General features: G+C 39.4%; 1 protein-coding gene across 3 annotated transcripts in view; it reads left to right on the forward strand.

The window, feature by feature from the left end:
* The first annotated feature begins 1530 nt into the window (after positions 1-1530).
* Positions 1531-20579, forward strand: part of EIF2AK1 (eukaryotic translation initiation factor 2 alpha kinase 1) — a 34191-nt gene continuing 15142 nt past the window's right edge. The window contains exons 1-10 of one of the 3 annotated variants that reach the window (XM_012758852.3): positions 1531-1763; positions 7854-8012; positions 10496-10629; positions 12105-12142; positions 12612-12711; positions 13258-13338; positions 14285-14384; positions 15398-15458; positions 16158-16485; positions 19405-19516. In XM_012758852.3, the coding sequence (XP_012614306.1) occupies positions 1646-1763; positions 7854-8012; positions 10496-10629; positions 12105-12142; positions 12612-12711; positions 13258-13338; positions 14285-14384; positions 15398-15458; positions 16158-16485; positions 19405-19516 (1231 nt within the window). In that variant the 5' untranslated portion in view covers positions 1531-1645. Of the gene's footprint in view, positions 1764-7853; positions 8013-10495; positions 10630-12104; positions 12143-12611; positions 12712-13257; positions 13339-14284; positions 14385-15397; positions 15459-16157; positions 16486-19404; positions 19517-20579 lie in introns of those variants that run through there. The other 2 variants (XM_012758853.3, XM_075995287.1) reach the window with 2 other exon arrangements.

Genomic DNA, 20579 nt, shown 5'->3' on the forward strand with positions numbered 1-20579 from the left:
GCCTCAGCCCCATGAGTAGCTGTGTGCAGGCCCACACCTGCCTAATTGTTCTATTTTTGTAGAGATGGAGGTCTTGCTCTTGCTCAGGCTGGTCTTGAAGTGCTGACCTCAAGTGATCCTCCTGCCTTGGCCTCCCCAAGTGCTAGGATTACAGGTGTCAGCCACCGCACCCAGCTGGATATGCTCTTATATGTAGGTCAAAGGAAACGCCTATTTCAAAACTTTTACTATAAGTTGCACGTGGTCTTCCAGAAAGGTTGCTTCTATTTATCATGTACGCATCGGAATAAGTTGTCTAATTTTTTCCAAACCCCTGGTAATACCGGGCATTTCCAGTGATGGTGAGAAGCAGATATTACGTATCAGACATTTTTAATGCCTGTAACGTGTGCCATTGTATGGATGTTCCTAATTGATTTAGCTAATTCTATTGTCTTCTTGTTTTAATGGATAATCAGTGTTGCAATCGATAGTTTTTGTAACTATACATTTTCACTCATTCTTACCTTTTTCCCTAGGATAAATTCTTGAATGTGGAATTGTTGAGAAAAAAAAAATGAAGTATTCACATTTTTAAAGCTGTGAATGCATACAGATAAATCACTCCCCAGAAAGGCTGTGCTCTACCAGAACATCAGCAAGGCAAGATTGGGACACTCCTAATCTTTGCAAGTCATCTGGAGAACTACATCCTTAATTGCCTCTGCCAGGCTGAATGCATCCAGTATGACTCTGTATGGAAAATATGTTCAAATAAAACTCTTAAAAAATGCCACTTTTGCACATTGCAATGTGGTTCACGTCCAAAATCTGAAAGGTTTTTATTCCAGTGGCATCTAATCCGTGATCTCCTAACGATAATTTTCACACAGCATTGTGTTGGCGATCAAGTCATCGGGGGACACCTCCAGAGGGCAAAGAGGGTGGATTTTTGAACCTGAAGATGTCAAACCATAGTCAATCCAGTGAGGCCAGAGGGTTTCCTGGAAAAGGCTCTCAGGTTTGAAAACATTTCAATTGTGAATTCGGTCTCAAAGTCAGCAGAATTTCGATTCACTTTGCACTTTGGAATCTAGTTGGCATTTACCGTTTGTGGTTTAACGCTTGACCAAAATAGGTGTAGGTCTCATTGACGCAGGCCTTGCAGATTTTTTTTTTTTTTTTTTGGAAAATAAACGACAAAAATTCACCGTTGTATACACAAAAGGCAAACATTTGCAGACACCTGATTCTTACTCTGATACCCAAGTCTTCGCGTGAGATGTGAGCTTTATGACTTGTCTGCAGATACTCAGGACAGCCCTGAGGAGTGGCCGGGGTCCACCCTCGAGCAGCAGCGACCCCCACTCAACGCTGCCGCCCTCGCCCCTAAAGCCCGGCAGACCGCCGCCCAAGAACGAGCCCATCATCTGGGAGCATGCGCCGTGGTGCGCTCGAGCCGGACGGGCCCACCCTTCCTTCTTGGAACGGCAAGGGGCGGGGCCGGCGGAAGACCACGCCCTCTACGGCGTTGCGCGCGTGGCCCGGATGGGTCTTCCGCCTCTCCAAGGGTTACTTCCTGATTGAGAGGCGATCCCTGCGGACGCTGAGTGTGGTGGCGCTGGGCGGGCCGGCGGGCTGGGCTGCGGCCCGCGCGCTGCCGGCGATGCTCGGAGGCAGCTCCGGGGCTCGAGAGCGCGAAGCAGAGGGCGACGGGGCGGGGGCTTTGGCTGCACCACCCGCCATCGACTTCCCCGCCGAGGGCCCTGACCTCAAGTATGATGGTGAGGGCCCAGAATGCTGCGGCGCGGCTTCGCTGTCCCCTGTCCACCTGCGTTTCTGGGCGGTCTGGGCTTTGCCTCACACCTGGGCAAATTCTTCTGACTCCGGGCTTGAACTGGGTGCCAGCGGTGCAATGCTGGGGGCGGCGGGCGGGTCTTCAGGGTCAGGTAAATAGTTACTGAAACTAGCGTTTGCGACCTGCTCATTTGTTTACATTGCTGTTCCTTGGCTTGCTCTCTGCGGACTGAGGCTTTCGGACGACCAAGAACTTCCTTGAGGCCACTTTCCAGCTCCCGAGCCTTGTGATTTTTGTCAGTCGTTGAGAATGAGCTTTGTACACTACCAGAATGAGACTTTGCAGAATATGTGCTGAGCAGTGTGAGTTAAGAGCTTGAATTTGTAGCTGTTCTTTTGCTTTACTGGTAGGATATCTAAAGCATTTTCATAGGGAGGCTATGTGAAAATAAATCATCCTCTTCAGCTTAAAGAAAAAATAATGCTCAAGTTTTCTTAAGGTTTTTTAGGAGATATTACGTAGCTAAGTCAAGACATTCGGCATAAAGTGTGAGGTCCTTAAACATTGACTCTAACCAGGTCAAAGAGTCCAATATTTTAATGAAGGTGAAATAGTCTGTAGTTACTACTAGTTGTTTTGGCAATCTTAAAAGTTGAATTGTGCTATCAAGAATGCGCACGTTGATTGAGGGAGGTTTTAAGTGTGTGGTAGTTCCAATAGAACGATTACAGAGAATACACATTGAAGTTGAAGCATGAAACAAATATTAATGTGTTGCAGTGGATTTAAAGGTAGAAACCAAGTTGAAAAGGTTTTGATTTATTCAAATGGAATAAATAAATGGAAAAGTACTTCCATATCCATCCTTAAACACTACCTATATATTTTGACCATAATGGGAAACAAAAGCAGAGCGTGGTGGTAATTCAGATAGGCTATTGCAGAGGAATATTGTATGATAACTGTTTTTTAACGGACAAATGGTTATTTTCTACATGTAAGGTGGCATATTATAGCAGCTCAATAGTATGGAAAGTGTTATGTCATAGGAAAAGTCCCAGCTGTAAACATGCAAGTTTGTCCTTTCTGTGACATTTTGATAAGGGTTTCTGCAAACTAAAGATTATTCTTGCAGGGAGTGATCTTAGATAATGCTTTTAACATGTTGTGCATACGTACCACCTTTTCTTCCAAAGAGGCCCAGAATGTCCAGACACAGTTTATCTTTTTACATGAAAAGTAAGGTCTGTGAAAAATGTAATTTTATTTTTAATAGATGTAAAAACAGAATAGTTAAATAATTTCTTGCAGATGGTCACTCTGTGTGACCTGAGGTCATTCTGCTAGTTCATGGTAGAGTCAGAAAATTGAAAACCTACATGTAACTTTAACACCTATGTAGGAATTTGCCTAGCTGTGTAGGGATTCTCCTAGTGTCACCATCAGCCCTGTGTAGGGATTCTCCTAGTGTCACCATCAGCCTTTGAGCAAAGTTACTGCATACTTTCTGTGGAACAGCATGCCTTCGAAGGAGGGCCCATTGTCAGACTCATTAGTTTTCTTCTTTCATCTCACAACAGTTTTTCAAAATTTTACCTCCAATTAATTCCCTAGGCTCTTCTTTCACTTAATAATGGGCCATTTGGATTATACTTTTCTGAAGAGATTAAATTAGGTTATCCCTTTCCTGTCTGTCTGTTCCATCCTATTTGGTAGAAGTCTAGAACTCTAATTTAGGTAGGATCTGTATCTACTTTCTTACTATTTTGTAAGAGAACTTGACCTCCTCTTTCCTTTTCACTACTTTCCTTTCACTCTTCTACTCTTGACTAGTTCTGTGTAATGGGAAGCTTTCAACTTTAGCCTTCATTTTCTTTACATTTTACTGTATTTGAGTAATCTGTCCATTGGTCTTTTTAAAGTTGTCATTTTCTTGATTTACTAAAGATTCATTTGACTCCACTGACCTACCATTCTGTTTTGTTTTTTTCTTATTAAAAAGTAGAATTTTCCCATTGTAGAAACAGGAAACTGTAAGTATAAAGAAGCAGAAAATCCTCCTAACCATAGTCTCACCACTGTAAACACTTCACTATTTATATTTAAAATTTCATGTTACAAAATATGTTGAGAATCTAGAAAAGCATGAAGATTTTGTTTCTGAAAGTGGATCTCGTTGTGTTACCCAGGCAAACAGTGACCCAATCATAGCTCACTGCAGCCTGGAACTCCTGGGCTCAAGGGATCCTCTCAAGTAGCTGGGACTGTAGGTGCTTGCCACCACATCTGGCTGTGATAAAGAAAAATTTAATCTCATCACCCAGAGTTTATAGTTTACATTTTGGTGTAACTGGAGTCAATTTATTTGATGATTTTGTGTTTAGAACTATTTGTCAAAGAAAGGTATCATGAATGGATTAAAGATTTGATTTTGTTCAAGTACAATAAAAATATACAGATATCATTCACAAAGATGTAACAGTAAAAAGTGGAGGGGAGTCACAAATACATACTAGAAGAGAACTCACTGTTAACAATTTGATGTATTCATTTGCTAATATTTATTGAGAACTGCTGTATTCCAGGCACTGTCCTTGGTACTGAGGATCGAATAGGCAGACTATAAAACAGCATATATAATGTAATTCCATTTCTTTTACAAATTCTGTAGACATAGGATTGAGAATAGAGAGGGCAGAGGTTTACTTTTTTCCAGTTTTTAAAAAGTTTGTATATTTACGTAGCTATAAAATATATTTTAAAATTGTGATCATGGTAGTATGATAAAATGACCATTTTATATTCTGCTTTTTAAGTGACTATATTAGCATCTCATTTGTAATAAATTAGTCTTAAAAACATTATTTTAAGACTGTATAATATTCTGTACTACCCTTTATTTAGTCTTCGCTTTATGGTTGAAAATTAGGTTTGAGTCTCTTTATCATTAGAAGTTATAATGGGTTGGACATCTATATACATAAATCTTATAAATCTTTGTCAATATCCCAGCATTTTTTTAGAATAAATCCATAGAAGTAGGATTGTGGGGTCAGAGAAATACATTTTTTTTCTTTTGTAAAGATTTTTGATAGATTGTTAAATGATGACCAGACAGGTTGTTGATTTATATACCCACATATGAAACAATTTCACCTCACCTTTGTTAGTATTACTGGGTTTTTTTGATGTTTTGTTTTTTGAGACAGAGTCAGTCTCTGTTGCCCTGGTTAGAGTGCAGTGACATCATCATAGCCGACTGCAACTTCACTCCTGAGTTCAAGCTGTCCTCCTGCCTCCTCCTCCGGAGTAGCTGGGATTATAGGCATGTGCTATGATGTCTGGCTAATTTTTTAAATTTTTTTATAGAGATGAGGTCTCACTGTTGCCCAGGTTGGTTGATCCTCTTGCCTCAGCCTCCCAGAGTGCTAAGATTATAGGTGTCAGCTACTGCACCTGGCCCAGTATTACTGTTTTTTATTTTTATTTTTATTTTTTTTCTTTTTTTCTTTTTTTTTTTTAAGTGACTGCAATCATCTGGCATTTCTTTTTTTTTTTTTTTATTACTGTTTTTTAGCTTGCTTCTTTTACTTGATAGTAGACGTTAGGATTATCTTTCTATACACCATCATTTCGAACAGCTACATAGTATTCTATTTTCTGTATATAACTTATTTGACAATTTTTCAATATTCTAAACAGTGTTATGCTGAGCATTTTGTACATACTTACGTGTTGTACTTTAATTATTTCCTTGGTATGTATTTCCAAAAGTGGAATTGCTGGGTCAAAGGTTTGCACATTATAATTTCTACAATGTATTGCCAAAGTTTGCAAACACTTTTGTACCCCTTGTGTTTGAAAATGTCTGCTTTTCCAAACTCTTGACAGTACTAGGTATTCTAGGCTTTAAATCTGATGGGCAAACTCTGGTGCTTAAGTTATTTTTTTTTTTTTTTTTTTTTTTTTGAGACAGAGTCTCCCTTTGTTGTCCAGGCTAGAGTGAGTGCCGTGGCGTCAGCCTAGCTCACAGCAACCTCAAACTCCTGGGCTCGAGCGATCCTTCTGCCTCAGCCTCCCGAGTAGCTGGGACTACAGGCATGCGCCACCATGCCCGGCTAATTTTTTATATATATATCAATTGGCCAATTAATTTCTTTCTATTTATAGTGGAGACGGGGTCTCGCTCTTGCTCAGGCTGGTTTTGAACTCCTGACCTTGAGCAATCCGCCCGCCTCGGCCTCCCAAGAGCTAGGATTACAGGCGTGAGCCACAGCGCCCGGCCTACTTAAGTTATTTTAATATGAATGTCGTTAATTACTAGTTATGTTAAACTTATTTGAATTTTAATTGTGTTTCATTTTCTTACTGGCTTGTAAGAGCTCCAGATTTTATTTCTTTTTCTTTTTCTTGTTATGTATAATACAGATATATGTACTATATCTGAATTTGTGACTCATATTTTAACTTTTAAGATGTTTTTACATAGAGAAGTTTTTACATGGCCACATTTCATTCTTTTTCTTTCCCATATTCAAACAATTAAGTTATTTATTTAAAATGAATAGCTTATTTGTCTTTTTTTTTTTCTTGGCCACCTGTAGGTTAGAGAGGAAATTGATGGATGAAGCCTGGATTTAAACTTTGGCTCTCTCTGGACTTTAGTAGTTGATAGAGAAGAGTGGATTAGAATATTTTAAATGGGGCTGATTGTATTAAATAGGAGGTGTAGGATATACAGTTCCTGTATCTGCAGAATGTTTCTAATTGAATGGGTCAACAGCTCTTGAGAGTTAATGTGTCTTGTCTTACTGATCTGCATACTCATGAACACCTCCACCCTCTGATTCCTAGTGTTTTAAATCCTGACCAGCCCATTTCTTTCTTAATGTATCTCAGGTATATATTCTTTCCTTCACCTTTCTGTGACTTAGCTTCATTACTAAGTGCATCCTAACCTCTCCTTGTTGATCTCATGCCTCTTTCCAGGTTACCTATGACATGTTTCCAGAATGATTTCCTCAAACATTTTTCATTCATTGTGTGTGTGTTTTTTTTTAACCTGTTCAATAATGTCTTTTTTTTTTTTTTTTATATGAGACAGAGTTTCACTCTGTTGCCCGGGCTAGAGTGCCATGGTGTCAGCCTAGCTCACAGGAACCTCAAACTCCTGGGCTCAAGCAATCCTTCTGCCTCAGCCTCCTGAGTGGCTGGGACTACTGGCACGTGCCACCATGCCTGGCTAATTTTTTCTATATATTTTTAGTTGGCCAACTAATTTCTTTCTATTTTTAGTAGAGACGGGGTCTCTCTCTTGCTCAGGCTGGTTTCGAACTCCTGACTTTGAGTGATCCTCCCACCTTGGCCTCCCAGAGTGCTAGGATTACAGGCGTGAGCCACCGTGCCTGGCTAGTAATGTCTTAAATAAACGGTGAGAGTTTATGACCTTTGTATTTAACTCTCTGCTTGGTTCCTGCATAGTGGAAAGAGGATGGGCTTAGGAGTCAGTCTGATCTCCCTGATTGACTAGTTCCTTAACCTCTCTGAGATCAGTGTTTTCATCTGTACAATGGAAGTGGTAATACCTTATATTGTTTCAAGAAGATTAAAGGAGGTTGTGCATATAAAACACTGGGTACACATGTATCATATGCTCATCCAGTGAAGTTTCTCCATCCTTCTTTCTTTTCCCTCTTCTCTGCCAAACTTCTTTCTTTATGTCTGCATCTTGACTATTTCTTCAAAGGAAACAGGAAGCCATACTATTCCCACTTGCTTGCCTGTTTGCTTGCATATTTCTTTCTTTCTTTATTTCTACCATTGCATACATCATTGCTACCAAAACTGTTTCTACTCTGCCTCGTGGCATCTTTCTGCTGGTCCTCTAGCTTCTAGAATTCAACTCAAAACTCACTTCCAGAAAGCCTTTCCTGATTAACCCATTTCAACTACTTTTTTGTTTTTTATTTCCTTAAACGTTTAAATAGTTTGTATTTCATTACTTAGAATATACTGCTTTGTTGTTATGAGACAGGTTTACCATTAATTGAAATTATTTTTGTTTTTTAATTTTTAGAATCTGATGTTCCAGCAGAACTCCAGGTGTTAAAAGAACCCCTACAACAGCCAACTTTCCCTTTTGCAGTTGCAAACCAACTATTGCTTGTTTCTTTGCTGGAGCACTTGAGCCATGTGCATGAACCAAACCCAGTTCGTTCAAGACAGGTGTTTAAGTGTAAGTAATAATAAATTAATCTTGCTAAATAAAACTTGTAATAAGATTCTGGAATGCTATGGGTCTGAGAAGCAGCTGGTATACAAAAATAGGGTGTGAGCCTGGTGTGGAAGTTCATGCCTGTAATCCCAGCTACTCAGGAGGGTGAGGCAGGAGGATCACTTGAGCTCAGGAGTTCAAGACCAGCCTAAGTAACATAGCAAAACCTCGTCTCTAAAAAAATTAAAAAAAAAATTAGCCAGGCACAGTGGCAGCTGCCTGTAGTCCCAGCTACTCGGGAGGCTGAGGCAGGAGGATCCCTGAGCCCAAAAATATAGGCTGCAGTGAGCTATGGTTGGGCCTCTGTGCTCCAGCCTGGGCAACAAAGTGAGACCTTGTCTGAGAAAAAAGTAAAAAAGTTAAAAAATAAAAATTGGATGTGAAATAAGAATGAATAATTTACATTCCTTAAGTTCGTTTTACATTTTCCTTTGGGTATTTTCTTATGAGTATAATCACTGGGGACCCAAAAATTGTGTGTCATTTAAAAAATAAAAGATTAAAAAAGGAAAATCACATGGCTCATTCTGACCCAGTTCTTGGCCAGAGGGCTGGGACCAGCTGCATTTTATGTTGTTGAAAATGAAAGTGTTTATTTATTTATTTTTTTGTAGACAAGGTCTTGCTTTGTTGCCCAGGTATGAGGGTAGTGGCATGATCACAGCTCACTGCAACCTCAAACTCCTGGACTCAAATGATCCTTCTGCCTATAGCTGGGACTCCAGGTGTGTGCCACCATGCTGGGCTAATTTTTCTATTCTTTGTAGAGATGGGGTTTCGCTATGTTGCTTAGGCCGGTCTTGAGCTCCTAACCTCAAATGATCCTCTTGCCTTGACCTCCCAAAGTTCTAGGATAATTGGTGGGAGCCACTGAGCTTGGCCAAAAATGTTTATTTGTATTCCTGCCTTAAGATACTTAATGAGCAATGTGAACACAAAAGTGAGCAGAATTATAGCTTATAATATTTCTGGTTTGCTTATTGACTGAGTCCAAGTGGCCTCTGTAATACCTCCAGCTACAGATTCTGAGAGTCTTTTCTCCCAACAATGTCTTTCTAAATCTTGTTTGGTGTTAGAAATCCTTGAACTTCTAGATAGCTTTATGTGGTCTTAAAACCAAATTTGTTTTTACATGGTGGCTCTCATGTCTGTAATCCCAGCACTTTGGTAGGCTGAGGCAGGAGGATCACTTGAGCCCAGGAGTTTGAGGCTGCAGTGAGCTATGATCATGCCACTATACTCCAGCTCGGGTGACAGAGCAAGACCCTGTCTCTAATAAAAAAACAAAAACAAACGTAATGCGTTTTTAAAGATATGGTATCATTTTGATAAACTTGGTGGGGCATAAAAAGTGGTAAAAATATTTGTGTGGTGTACACTTAATTTTCTTGAATAAAGCAAATATTATACTCCACATTCTAAGTAGTAGTATATATGATGGGGGAGGTGGGTGGGTTGTACAAAGGGGGTGTTCCTTAGGTTCCAAAGCATTGGTACCTGGGGATTATTGTATTAGGCTCATAGTAGAGAAAAGTAGATTATAATAATTTTAATACAGTAATATTGTGCATAATTAAAACAAATATGTGACTCTTACTGATTTTAGGATAATTAAAAATTCCTTGTATACATTTTAGATGGCTGGCTTTTAAAACAAAGTATGTGTAAATAAATATTTTTATGATTTATTTGGTTAGTTGATAATCTAAATGGAGAGTTTTCAATGCAGAAAGAATGTCCTTTATGGTATCCCTGTTTCTTGGAATGAGTAAAAGCCAAGGCACCTCTGTAGAAGCTTCTTTTTCTGAGGAGCCTGGTGTTTGAGCTATACGCACATCTAGTATATGCTGTTTGTAAGTTGGTTAAAGATATCTCATGATAGAAAAGAGCAGTTAAAACATTTATTGTTGATTCTAATCATATGTTTCTACTCCTGTCTGTATTCTTATCTTACTGTTTGCAAAGTATAATGTGTGGAATATCAGAAGACTATGTTTACAATTTTTTTGCCCTTTTAAAAAAATTTCAAAATATTAAGGGGGTACAAATGTTTTTGTTACATGGATACATTTTATAATACTTAAGTTGGAGCTGTTAGTGTGCCCATTCATCCACATAGTGTTCATTGTACCTGATAGGTAGGTTTTTATCCCTCCCCTCCTCCTCCTCAAGCCCTTTTTTAAACAGAGCTTAGTACTTTACTGACTAGGCGTGGCAAACAAATGACTGTGTGGTATAAGATAAGCAATTATAGATGTGAATATGCCAGTTGCTCCTTGCCTTTGAGAATCAAGCTCTAGCTTTACTGTGTGTTATAAACATAACTTTTATCTTATAGAATTTTTTTTGTGTTGTAATTATTACTTTTTATTTGCTGTGTACTCTTTAAAATTGCCATTTTACTGATGGCCTTTCTAATAATAGTTTCCATTTTGTTTTTATAGTACTTTGCCAGACTTTTATCAAAATGGGGCTTCTGTCTTCCTTCACTTGTAGTGATGAATTTAGCTCATTGAGACTACATCACAACAGAGCTATTACTCATTTAATGAGGTCTGCTAAGGAGAGAGTTCGTCAGGTAAGCCCTAAAAAATGTGCTTTCTGTATGACAAAAATAGATTTTGATTTCAAGACAGCTGTATTTTAAAGCATTATGGAATCCTAATTATATAACATGTTTTTAAAAATAAAATCTTTGTTTTATCCCAACAATGTTTATTGACTGATTAGTATGTGTTTGGCTCTTTTGTAGGTGCCTAGGTTAAAGCAGTTAACAAAATCGACAAAAATTTCTGCCCTTGTGGAGCTTATGGTCTGATGAGGGGACAATAAACAACAACAAAAATAATATAGGGGGTGCTAGATGGTGATGACATAAAGGGAAAATATAAAGCAGTGAGGGGACTGAGACCATGTTGGGAGGGGCTATGTGAATGTTGTACAGGGTAGCCAGGGTGGGCCTCACAGAGACAATGGTGACATCTGTAAGAAAAGCATTCTAGATGGAGGAACAGTACAGCTGACCTGGGAGCAACATTGGCTTAGGGGCACTGACCCCCACACAGTCAAAAATCTGCATATAACTTTGACTCCTCAAAAACTCCCCAAAAACATATAACTTTGACTCCCCAAAAACTTAACTGTTAATAGCCTACTGTTGACCAGAAGCCTTACCAGCAACATAAATAGTCGATTAACACATATTTTATGTGTTATATACTGTTTCTTAAAGTAAACTAGAGAAAACAAAAGAAAATATATTTACTAAGTGGAAATGAATCATCATAAAGGTCTTCATCCTCCCAGTCTTTACATTGAGTAGGCTGAGGAGGAGGAGGAGGAAGAGCAGGTTGGGATGGCAGAAGTGGAGGAGGTGGAAGGGGAGGCAGGCACACTTGGTGTAACTTTTATTGAAAAAAAAATCTGTGTGTAAGTGGACTCTTGAAATTCAAATCCATGTTGTTCAAGGGTCAACTGTAATGGCAAGGGCCCTGAGGTGGCCATGTGCTGGCATGTTTGGGGAGCTACAAGGCAGCTATGTGGCTGGAGTGGAGTAAGCAAAAGGGGCTGGGGGAGTGGGAAGAGAGGACATTTGGAGCAGGATCTTGAAGCCATTTTATTGTCTTTGGTTTTTACTCAGAGTAAGATGGGAAGCAGATTTTGCAGGATTTTGAGCAGAGGAGTGACATAATCTGACTTGGATTTTCATGGGGTCATTCCAGCTACTGTGTTGGGAGTGGACTGAGGGACACAGGCTGGAGCAGGGAGACAGGTGCATTATACCTGTCTGTACAGGCAAGAGAAGATGGGGCAGTTTCTGCATGTATGTTGAAGGTGATGTCAACATTGTTTGCTCATGGAACTCCTTGGTAAAATCTCAACTTTGAAATATTTTCAGTTGTAAACTCTTAAGTAGTATTGAAAAAGCCAGTGGTTTGTTTCTTAAGTATTGTTTGTGTATTTGGGGCTGTTCACGTGACACTGAATTTTGATAGATTCTTTATTCCATGAAAGTTTTCAAAATACTTTTTCAAAATATGTTTTTGGTTTTAGGATTCTTGTGAGGATATTTCCCATATCCCGAAAATCAGGTATGTGTTGTACTTTTTTGATTATGCAAAGACTAAACTATTCAAAAGAAATCACAGCCTGGTGGAGTGGCTTACACCTGTGGTTCTAGCATTTGGGAGGCCGAGGTGGGAGGACTGCTTGAGGCCAGGAGTTTGGGACCAGCCTGGGCAACATAGTGAGAGCCCATCTCTAACCAAAAGGAACAGAAATTTAAGTAAATTTATTACCAAATTCAGCTAATTACTGGTAGAACACTGGAAATTAGCTTAATGACTTCCTTGCTATTTTTATTACACTGTCGATTTGCTTAGCCAGTGTTTTCTTCTTACAGACGAAACATTACATTTTAGCTCATCCTTTTCACATTGTCCCAGTTTAGTGGTAAAGGAGTTTTGTCAGGTTAGTGATACAGTGAGCGTGAACTATCGTAGAACGTTGTGATTCTCTCATGTTTTAATGTCAATTAATTGTTTTTATTTAACCTTTTAGATCAAAGGAAATAGCCTTTGAAGCACAGACTTCACGTTACTTAAATGAATTTGAAGAGCTTGCCATCTTAGGAAAAGGTGGATATGGAAGAGTATACAAGGTTGTTCCTACATACTTGTTTTGACCTTCTGCTTTGTAAATAAGTGTACTTTGAGAGATTGTTTTCATTATTTTTATCTGAAGTGCCCAAAGAAAAATTCCTGGAAATCATGTATACTTAACTTTTCATTAGATTTGTCATTTACAGGGAAGTGGGCAGATTCAAATTTTTTCCTAACCACGTTGATATTTTAGGTGGATTCTGGAAACTTTGAATTTTTGTTCTGTAGTTAATTTTTATTAAAAATATGTTAACTAAAAAACGTTGTACTACTATGTTTTGAGCCTTACATAGCCCTTTCGCTAACATCCCTGTTATTCAGCCCTGGGGCTTCTATTAATAGGGGTTGGACTGTCAATATGGTTTGAAAAGCTTATAGTCTGGCTGACTAGGGCTGGCTTCTCTGAACATAGTAAAGAGACACGTCATTAGCTTAATTTTATCTTTTTGGCTACTTTGGATTATCTAAACTCAGATTAAAAGAACTCCTTTATTTAATGAAAATTTAATGACACAGTTTGCTTTGTCTTGTCTTCTACTTTTTAGGTCAGGAATAAATTAGATGGTCAATATTATGCAATTAAAAAAATCCTGATTAAGGGTGCAACTAAAACAGATTGCATGAAGGTATGATTTTTAAAAATTATTTATTTTAAACAATTGTGTATTTAGTTCCTTTTGGAAGAGTTATATGTGTGTGTTTGTATATTTGGCAAATAGTAGGTGGTACGGACTGCCAGTTTACTAAGAATAGGGTTACAATAAAGTATAGTATACATCAAAACTAAATTTTTATTTGATGTAATTTTTTATAGGCACTCCAGACCACATTTCAGAGTCATTGCTGTGGAAATTAATTTTTAAGATAAATGATTAATAGATAGTTATGAAAAATCATAAGCCCTGTTCAGGTCCCCGTCTGCTCCCAGACATGCTGTGTGATCCTGGGCAAATTGCCTAGTCTTCTTGGTTGCTCTGTCTCCTGCCCTGAAGTAGTTGTGACAGCAGTGGTTGCTTACCTTGGAAGACTGACATGGGAATCAAATGAGAGAATGACAAGTGAGCTATAAAAAGTATAAAGTGCTATATAAATGTAAATTATTTAGTTGCTCTAACAATTGCCATTTGTCTCTCACAAAAAATATTTTTATTATTTTAACATAGTTTGGATTCCCTGACAGAAGGATTTTTATTGTATATCTTCCTCATCTTATGATGGAGTTTTGTTGAATTTATCATTATTTGAAGATGCATTTAATATACCTAACCTACTGAATACCGTAGCTCAGCCTAGCCTACTTTAAATGTGTTTAGAACTTACATTAGCCAACAGTTGGACAAAATCAACTAACACAAAACCTATTTTATAATAAAGTGTTGAGTATCTCATGTACTGTATATTGCAAGCCTGGGGAAAAATCAAAATTCAAAGTACGTTGAAAATTCTGACAGTTTTGCACCATTGTTAAGTCAGGAAAGGTCTGTGTTTTGCTCTGTAACAAGGGATATTTGATTCCATGAGCATTTAACAAGTTGTCAGCAAAAGCCAAATCTAATTATATTTCTTTTTTAGGTACTAAGGGAAGTGAAGGTGCTGGCAGGTCTTCAGCACCCTAATATTGTAGGCTATCACACTGCATGGATAGAACATGTTCATGTGGTCCAGCCACACGGTAAGCAGTTTTTGATGATATAGTAGTTGAAGGGTTGGCAAACTTTAGCCCGGGGACCAAATCTGGCCTGCCTTTGTTTTTGTACATACTACAAGCTGAGAATGGTTTTTATATTTTTAAGTAGTTATAAGAAATAAGAAGAAGAATATTTTGTGAAAATTATATAAAATCCAAAATTTCATTGTCAATAAAGTTTATTAGAACACAGGCTCATTCGTTTATATATTGTCTATGGTTGCTTTTACATTGTAACAGAATTGAGTAGTCACAGCAGAGTCCCTCAGGGCCCCCAGAACCTAACATATTTATAATCAGGTCCTCTAGAGCTGTAGTCCTCAACCCAAGACTGGTCCATGGCCTGTTAGGAACCGGGTGGCACAGCAGGAGATGAGTGGTGGGCAAGTGAGCTAAGCTTGGTCTGTATTGGCAGCTCCTCCCAATGCTCCCCAGTGCTGGTATCACTGCATAAGCTCTGCCTCCTTGTCAGATCAGTGCTGCATAAGATTCTCATAGGAACTCAAACCCTGCTGTAAACTGTGCGTGTGAGGGACCAAGTTGCTCACTCCTTAGGAGAATCTAATGCCTGATGATCTGAGGTGGAGCTGAGGCAGTGATGCTAGCACTGGGGAGCAGCTGCAAATACAGATTATCATTAGCAGAGAGGTTGGACTGCACAATAAATGTAATGTGCTTGATCATCCTGAAACAACCCCCTCTTCTGCAAGCTGTCCGTAGAAAAATTGTCTTCCACAAAATTGGTCCTTGGTGCCAAAAAGGTTGGGGACTGCTGCTCTAGAGAAAGTTTGCTGACCCCTCTTATAGTTGAACAGCTCTATTTTTATAGTTTCTAAAATGTACCAGTCATTTGAATTAACTTGTATGTATTTTGCCAGAAAGTCCTGACATTTTTAGACATACAGTTTCATTTGTACTGTTCATATATTTAACTCTGCCTTTTACTATAAATTGGAAAACTGGGCTATTTGAAGATTTTTGTTTTTTGTTTTGCTCAGCAGACAGAATTTCCATTCCGTTGCCATCTCTGGAAATGCTCTCTGACCAGGCAGAGGACAGGTATGTGGACTGGTGTGTACATCTGCACACATTAGGACATTACCCACTGTCACCTGCATTGGGCTATTTTTGTCTTTGTTTATAAGGAGGAGTGTTTTAGATTTTCTTTTTGCTTATTTTCATTACAAAATGTTAAATTATTTCTTCCTGTCAGATATTTCCTTTCAGTATTTTATTTTATTTATTTATTTTTATTTATTTATTTATTTTGAAACAGAGTCTCACTTTGTTGCCCAGGCTAGAGTGAGTGCCATGGCATCAGCCTAGCTCACAGCAACCTCAATCTCCTGGGCTCCAGCGATCCTTCTGCCTCAGCCTTCTGAGTAGCTGGGACTACAGACATGCGCCACCATGCCCAGCTAATTTTTTGTATATATATTTTTAGTTGGTCAATTAATTTCTTTCTATTTTTAGTAGAGACGGGGTCTCGCTCAGGCTGGTTTCAAACTCCTGATCTCGAGCAATCCACCCGCCTTGGCCTCCTAGAGTGTTAGAATTACAGGCGTGAGCTACCACTCCTGTCCTTCTTTCAGTATTTTAAATAAATGTTGCTGTTAGACAGATTTGATGCTGTTTTTTTCAGAAACTTACCTATAAGATTTATACCTTGAAGGAACAGTTGAGTTACTCTTGATCTCTTTTTACACTGACTTTTTTTTTTTTACATTGACTTCTTGTCTTTACTGTTTTCTTCTCCAGAGATGAATATGGTGTTAAAAATGATGAAAGTAGTAGCTCATCCATTATCTTTGCTGAGTTTACCTCAGAAAAAGAAAAACGCTTTGGAGAATCTGATGTTGAAAATCAGAATAACAAATTGGTGAACTATACCACCAATTTAGTCATAAGAGACAACAGTGAATTGGAATCGTCCATTGAGCTCCAAAAAAATAGCTTGGCTGATTTGTCTACCAGATCGATCGTTCAGCAGCAGCTGCCACTTAGGCATAATTCAGACCTAGAAGAGGATTTCACATCCACCGAGGAATCTTCTGAAGAAAACTTCAACTTGTTGGGGCAGACAGAGGTAGATTATTTGCCTAGAACCTACCAAGTTGATGTTTACCCCTGTAATCGTAAGAAGGGCTGTGATTACACGTGGTGTTCCTGCTTCCTCAGCGGACCTCCTACCTCCTGCTCCTGCCTCTCTCAGCTCCAGCTCTTCTGCTCTGTGTTCAGTCTCTTGTACTTGCCATGTTCCCTTACCAAACGGCCTTTGTATTTGGTTTTCCCTCCTTAACTTAGTTAACTCCTACTAATCCTTTCTGACTTCCCCGACTGGGTCATTTATACACCTCTAGATAGATATTCTTGTATATGTACTATGGATTTGGAAACCTCATTCACATTCTATTCCTATTGCATGTTAGCATCATGCTACAAAAATATATTTATGCAAAAAAAGGCCAAGCGCTGTGGCTCATGCCTGTACTCCTAGTACTTTGGGAGGCCAAGCAGGAGGAGTTATTTGAGGCCAGGAGTTTAAAACCAGCCTGGGCAACATTACAAGACCTCTACAAAATTTTTAAAAAAATGAACTGAGCGTACTCGTGTGCCCCTGTAGTTCCACCTACTTAGGAGGCTGAGGTGGGAGTATCACTTGAGGCTAGGATTTTGAGGCTGCAGTGAGCTATGATTTTATCACTACACTCTAGCCTAGCCAACAGAGTGAGACCCTGTCTTTGAAATAAAAATTACGCAAAATGATTTTTTTTTTTTTTTTTTGAGACAGAGTCTCGCTTTGTCGTCCAGGCTAGAGTGAGTGCCGTGGCGTCAGCCTAGCTCACAGCAACCTCAAACTCCTGGGCTCGAGCGATCCTTCTGCCTCAGCCTCCCGAGTAGCTGGGACTACAGGCATGAGCCACCATGCCCGGCTAATTTTTTATATATATATCAGTTGGCCAATTAATTTCTTTCTATTTATAGTAGAGACGGGGTCTCGCTCTTGCTCAGGCTGGTTTTGAACTCCTGACCTTGAGCAATCCGCCCGCCTCGGCCTCCCGAGAGCTAGGATTACAGGCGTGAGCCACCTCGCCCGGCCTGCAAAATGATTTTTGAGCATGGCTTTTGGTGAGTCCTAGTAGGATTACCAGGTAAGTTTTCAGAATATTCTTTTTTATTTTTTAATTCATTTTATAGTTTTAGTTTACAGGATACTTTTGTTGAGGTTTATACTGATACGCTGGTCAAACTCTCACCTTATTTACACCAGTATTACTGAATATTAGTATTAAAAAACTTAAACATTAAAAGATCTACACATAATCTATCTTGCTAGGATTCTAAAACTATATATACCATCTATATATACATAATGCAGAATCAATTTTTGTCAAGAAATATATGTTTCGGCCGGGCGCAGTGGCTCACACCTGTAATCTAGCTCTCTGGGAGGCCGAGGCGGGTGGATTGCTTGAGGTCAGGAGTTCGAAACTACCCTGAGCAAGAGCGAGACTCTGTCTCTACTATAAATAGAAAGAAATGAATTGGCCAACTAATATATATAGAAAAAAAATTAGCCGGGCATGGTGGCGCATGCCTGTAGTCCCAGCTACTTGGGAGGCTGAGGCAGGAGGATTGCTTGAGCCCAGGAGTTTGAGGTTGCTGTGAGCTAGGCTGACGCCATGGCACTCACTCTAGCCTGGACAACAAAGTGAGACTCTCTCTCAAAAAAAAAAAAAGAAATATATGTTTCAGGCTGGGCACAGTGGCTCACACCTGTAATCCTAGCACTTTGGGAGGCCCAGAAGAATTGCTTGAGACCAGGAGTTCGAGACCAGCCTGAGCAAGAGAGAAACCCCTTTCCTACAAAAAACAGAAAAATTATCCAGGCATGGTGGCATGTGCCTGTAGTCCCAGCTACTTGGGAGGCTGAGGCAGGAGGATCGTTTGAGCCCAGGAATTTGAGGTTGAAGCGAGCTATGATGATGCCACTGTCCTCTAACCCAGGTGATAGAGTGAGACCCTATCTTAAAACAAAATTAAAAAAAATATGTTTCTATGCATACTTTTCTAATGAAAAGAACTTTGAACTGGTTCACCTGAGTCCAAAGGAGTTGAGTTTGAGGGACTTTTAGTCAGAATCATTTTATTTCTCTGCATTAGATTTGAAAAATTCTCTTGGATGCCTAAATAAGTGGCTATAGTGAACTTAATGTTTGCTTACCTTTTTCTTGAATAAGTTATTAGTTATGTACAGTGTGAAGCCTGCCACAGTATATGTATGTTGGTGAATACATACAGTAGTAGAGTACCATACAGCCATTCTTTGATGCTTTATCTTAGCTTTTAAAACTTTATGTAGGGCATGGTGGCTCATGCCTATAATCCTAGCACTCTGGGAGGCCGAGGCGGGAGGATCGTTTGACCTCAGGAGTTTGAGACCAGCTTGAGCAAGAACGAGACCCTTTCTTTACAAAAATAATAGAAAGAAATTAGCTGGACAACTAAAAAATACATATATAAAAAAAATTAGCCGGGCATGGTGGCACATGCCTGTAGTCCCATCTACTCGGGAGGCTGAGGCAGTAGGATCGATTGAGCCCAGGAGTTTGAGGTTTCTGTGAGCTAGGCTGACACCATGGCACTCTAGCCCAGGCAACAGAGAGACTCTGTCTCAAAAACAAACAAACAAACAAAAAACAACTTTATGTAGTGAGCAGACCAGTTTCAGGACCAGTTGCTCTGTGTCACATTGGAGAGCTTCTATCATTGGACCCCTGCCTGACGTCAGGCTGGCCTACTTCTTCCTCTTTGTATTATCACACAATTTTAATTATCACTCTATTTATCTATTTCCTTCATTAGATTCTACACTTCTGGGGCAGGCCTGTGTCCTCAGCAGGTAGATATGACACTTGGTCTAGAGTAGGCAGGTATTTGCTGGCTAAATGAATAATGTGAGTGAATCTTGCAAAGATGGAGACAGCAGTGTGTCTTCTCCTAGGTGCAGTATCACCTGATGCTGCACATCCAGATGCAGCTGTGTGAGCTCTCCCTGTGGGATTGGATAGTCGAGAGGAATAAGCGCGGCCGAGAGTGTGTGGACGAATCTGCCTGTAAGTACCATGCTGGTCTGTACATACTGGGGTGGGAAATAAAGACAAAATCAAATCTTCTCCATCGAATGTAGGAATTGGCTCCAGGTGTCTTATATGAAAAACAAAAAACCCCAGTGGAACTCAAAGAAATAATTTTGCTTATTTCAACATTTTTCAAAAACAATTAGGTATTTGGGAGTGATTTTTCTCTGATATTTAGTTTATTGATAATTAAGCAGTAATAAACTGGAATTTAGGTTAATGTTTGTGGAGAGAAAAGGTTTAAAGAAATTTTTTAACACAATAGAAGTTTATTTCTTGTTCACTTAGGGGGTTCTAGGTCCCCTTTTAATTTTTTTAAGAGACAAAATTAAATGCTTGTTTTTATTATTATTTTTAACCTGAAAGTATGATACTCTTATAAAAAGAAATTCCTTATAGAGGGTATATGGTGAAAAGTTTGTTTCCCTTAAGATCCAGCCTCCCCCTCCCCACAGACCCCCCAGTTATGTATCCTTCTAGGAGTACTCTGCTGGCTGATAACTTAAAATATTGTGCCACTGCTTCTCAACTTTGGCTGCACATTAGAATCACCTGGGGGAACTTTTAAAAAGATGTCAATAAAAAAAGAGCAGTTTTGCAGTAGAGAACTATAACTTTATAGTGGAGAAACCTGACAGATGCCACCGTAGCCATGATCCAGATGAGCATCAACTGTGACAAGTCTTGTGGGGACCATGTGCCTCCTTGATGTGATGTGGCGAGAGGGACACTTTATCTCTGTGGTCCTGCTCTCCAAAACATAATCCTAGTCTAATCATGAGAAAAACATCAGACAAATCAAATACAGTATCTGACCAATATTCCTCAAAACTGTCAGGGTTGGCTGGGTGCGGTGGCTCACGCCTGTAATCCTAGCACTCTGGGAGGCTGAGGCGGGTGGATTGCTCGAGATCAGGAGTTCAAAGCCAGCCTGAGCAAGAGCGAGACCCCGTCTCTACTATCAATAGAAAGAAATTAATTGGCCAACTAATATATATAGAAAAAATTAGCCGGGCATGGTGGCACATGCCTGTAGTCC

This window comes from Microcebus murinus, chromosome 19 (genome assembly GCF_040939455.1).
Source record: "Microcebus murinus isolate Inina chromosome 19, M.murinus_Inina_mat1.0, whole genome shotgun sequence".
NCBI classification, from domain to species: domain Eukaryota; kingdom Metazoa; phylum Chordata; class Mammalia; order Primates; family Cheirogaleidae; genus Microcebus; species Microcebus murinus.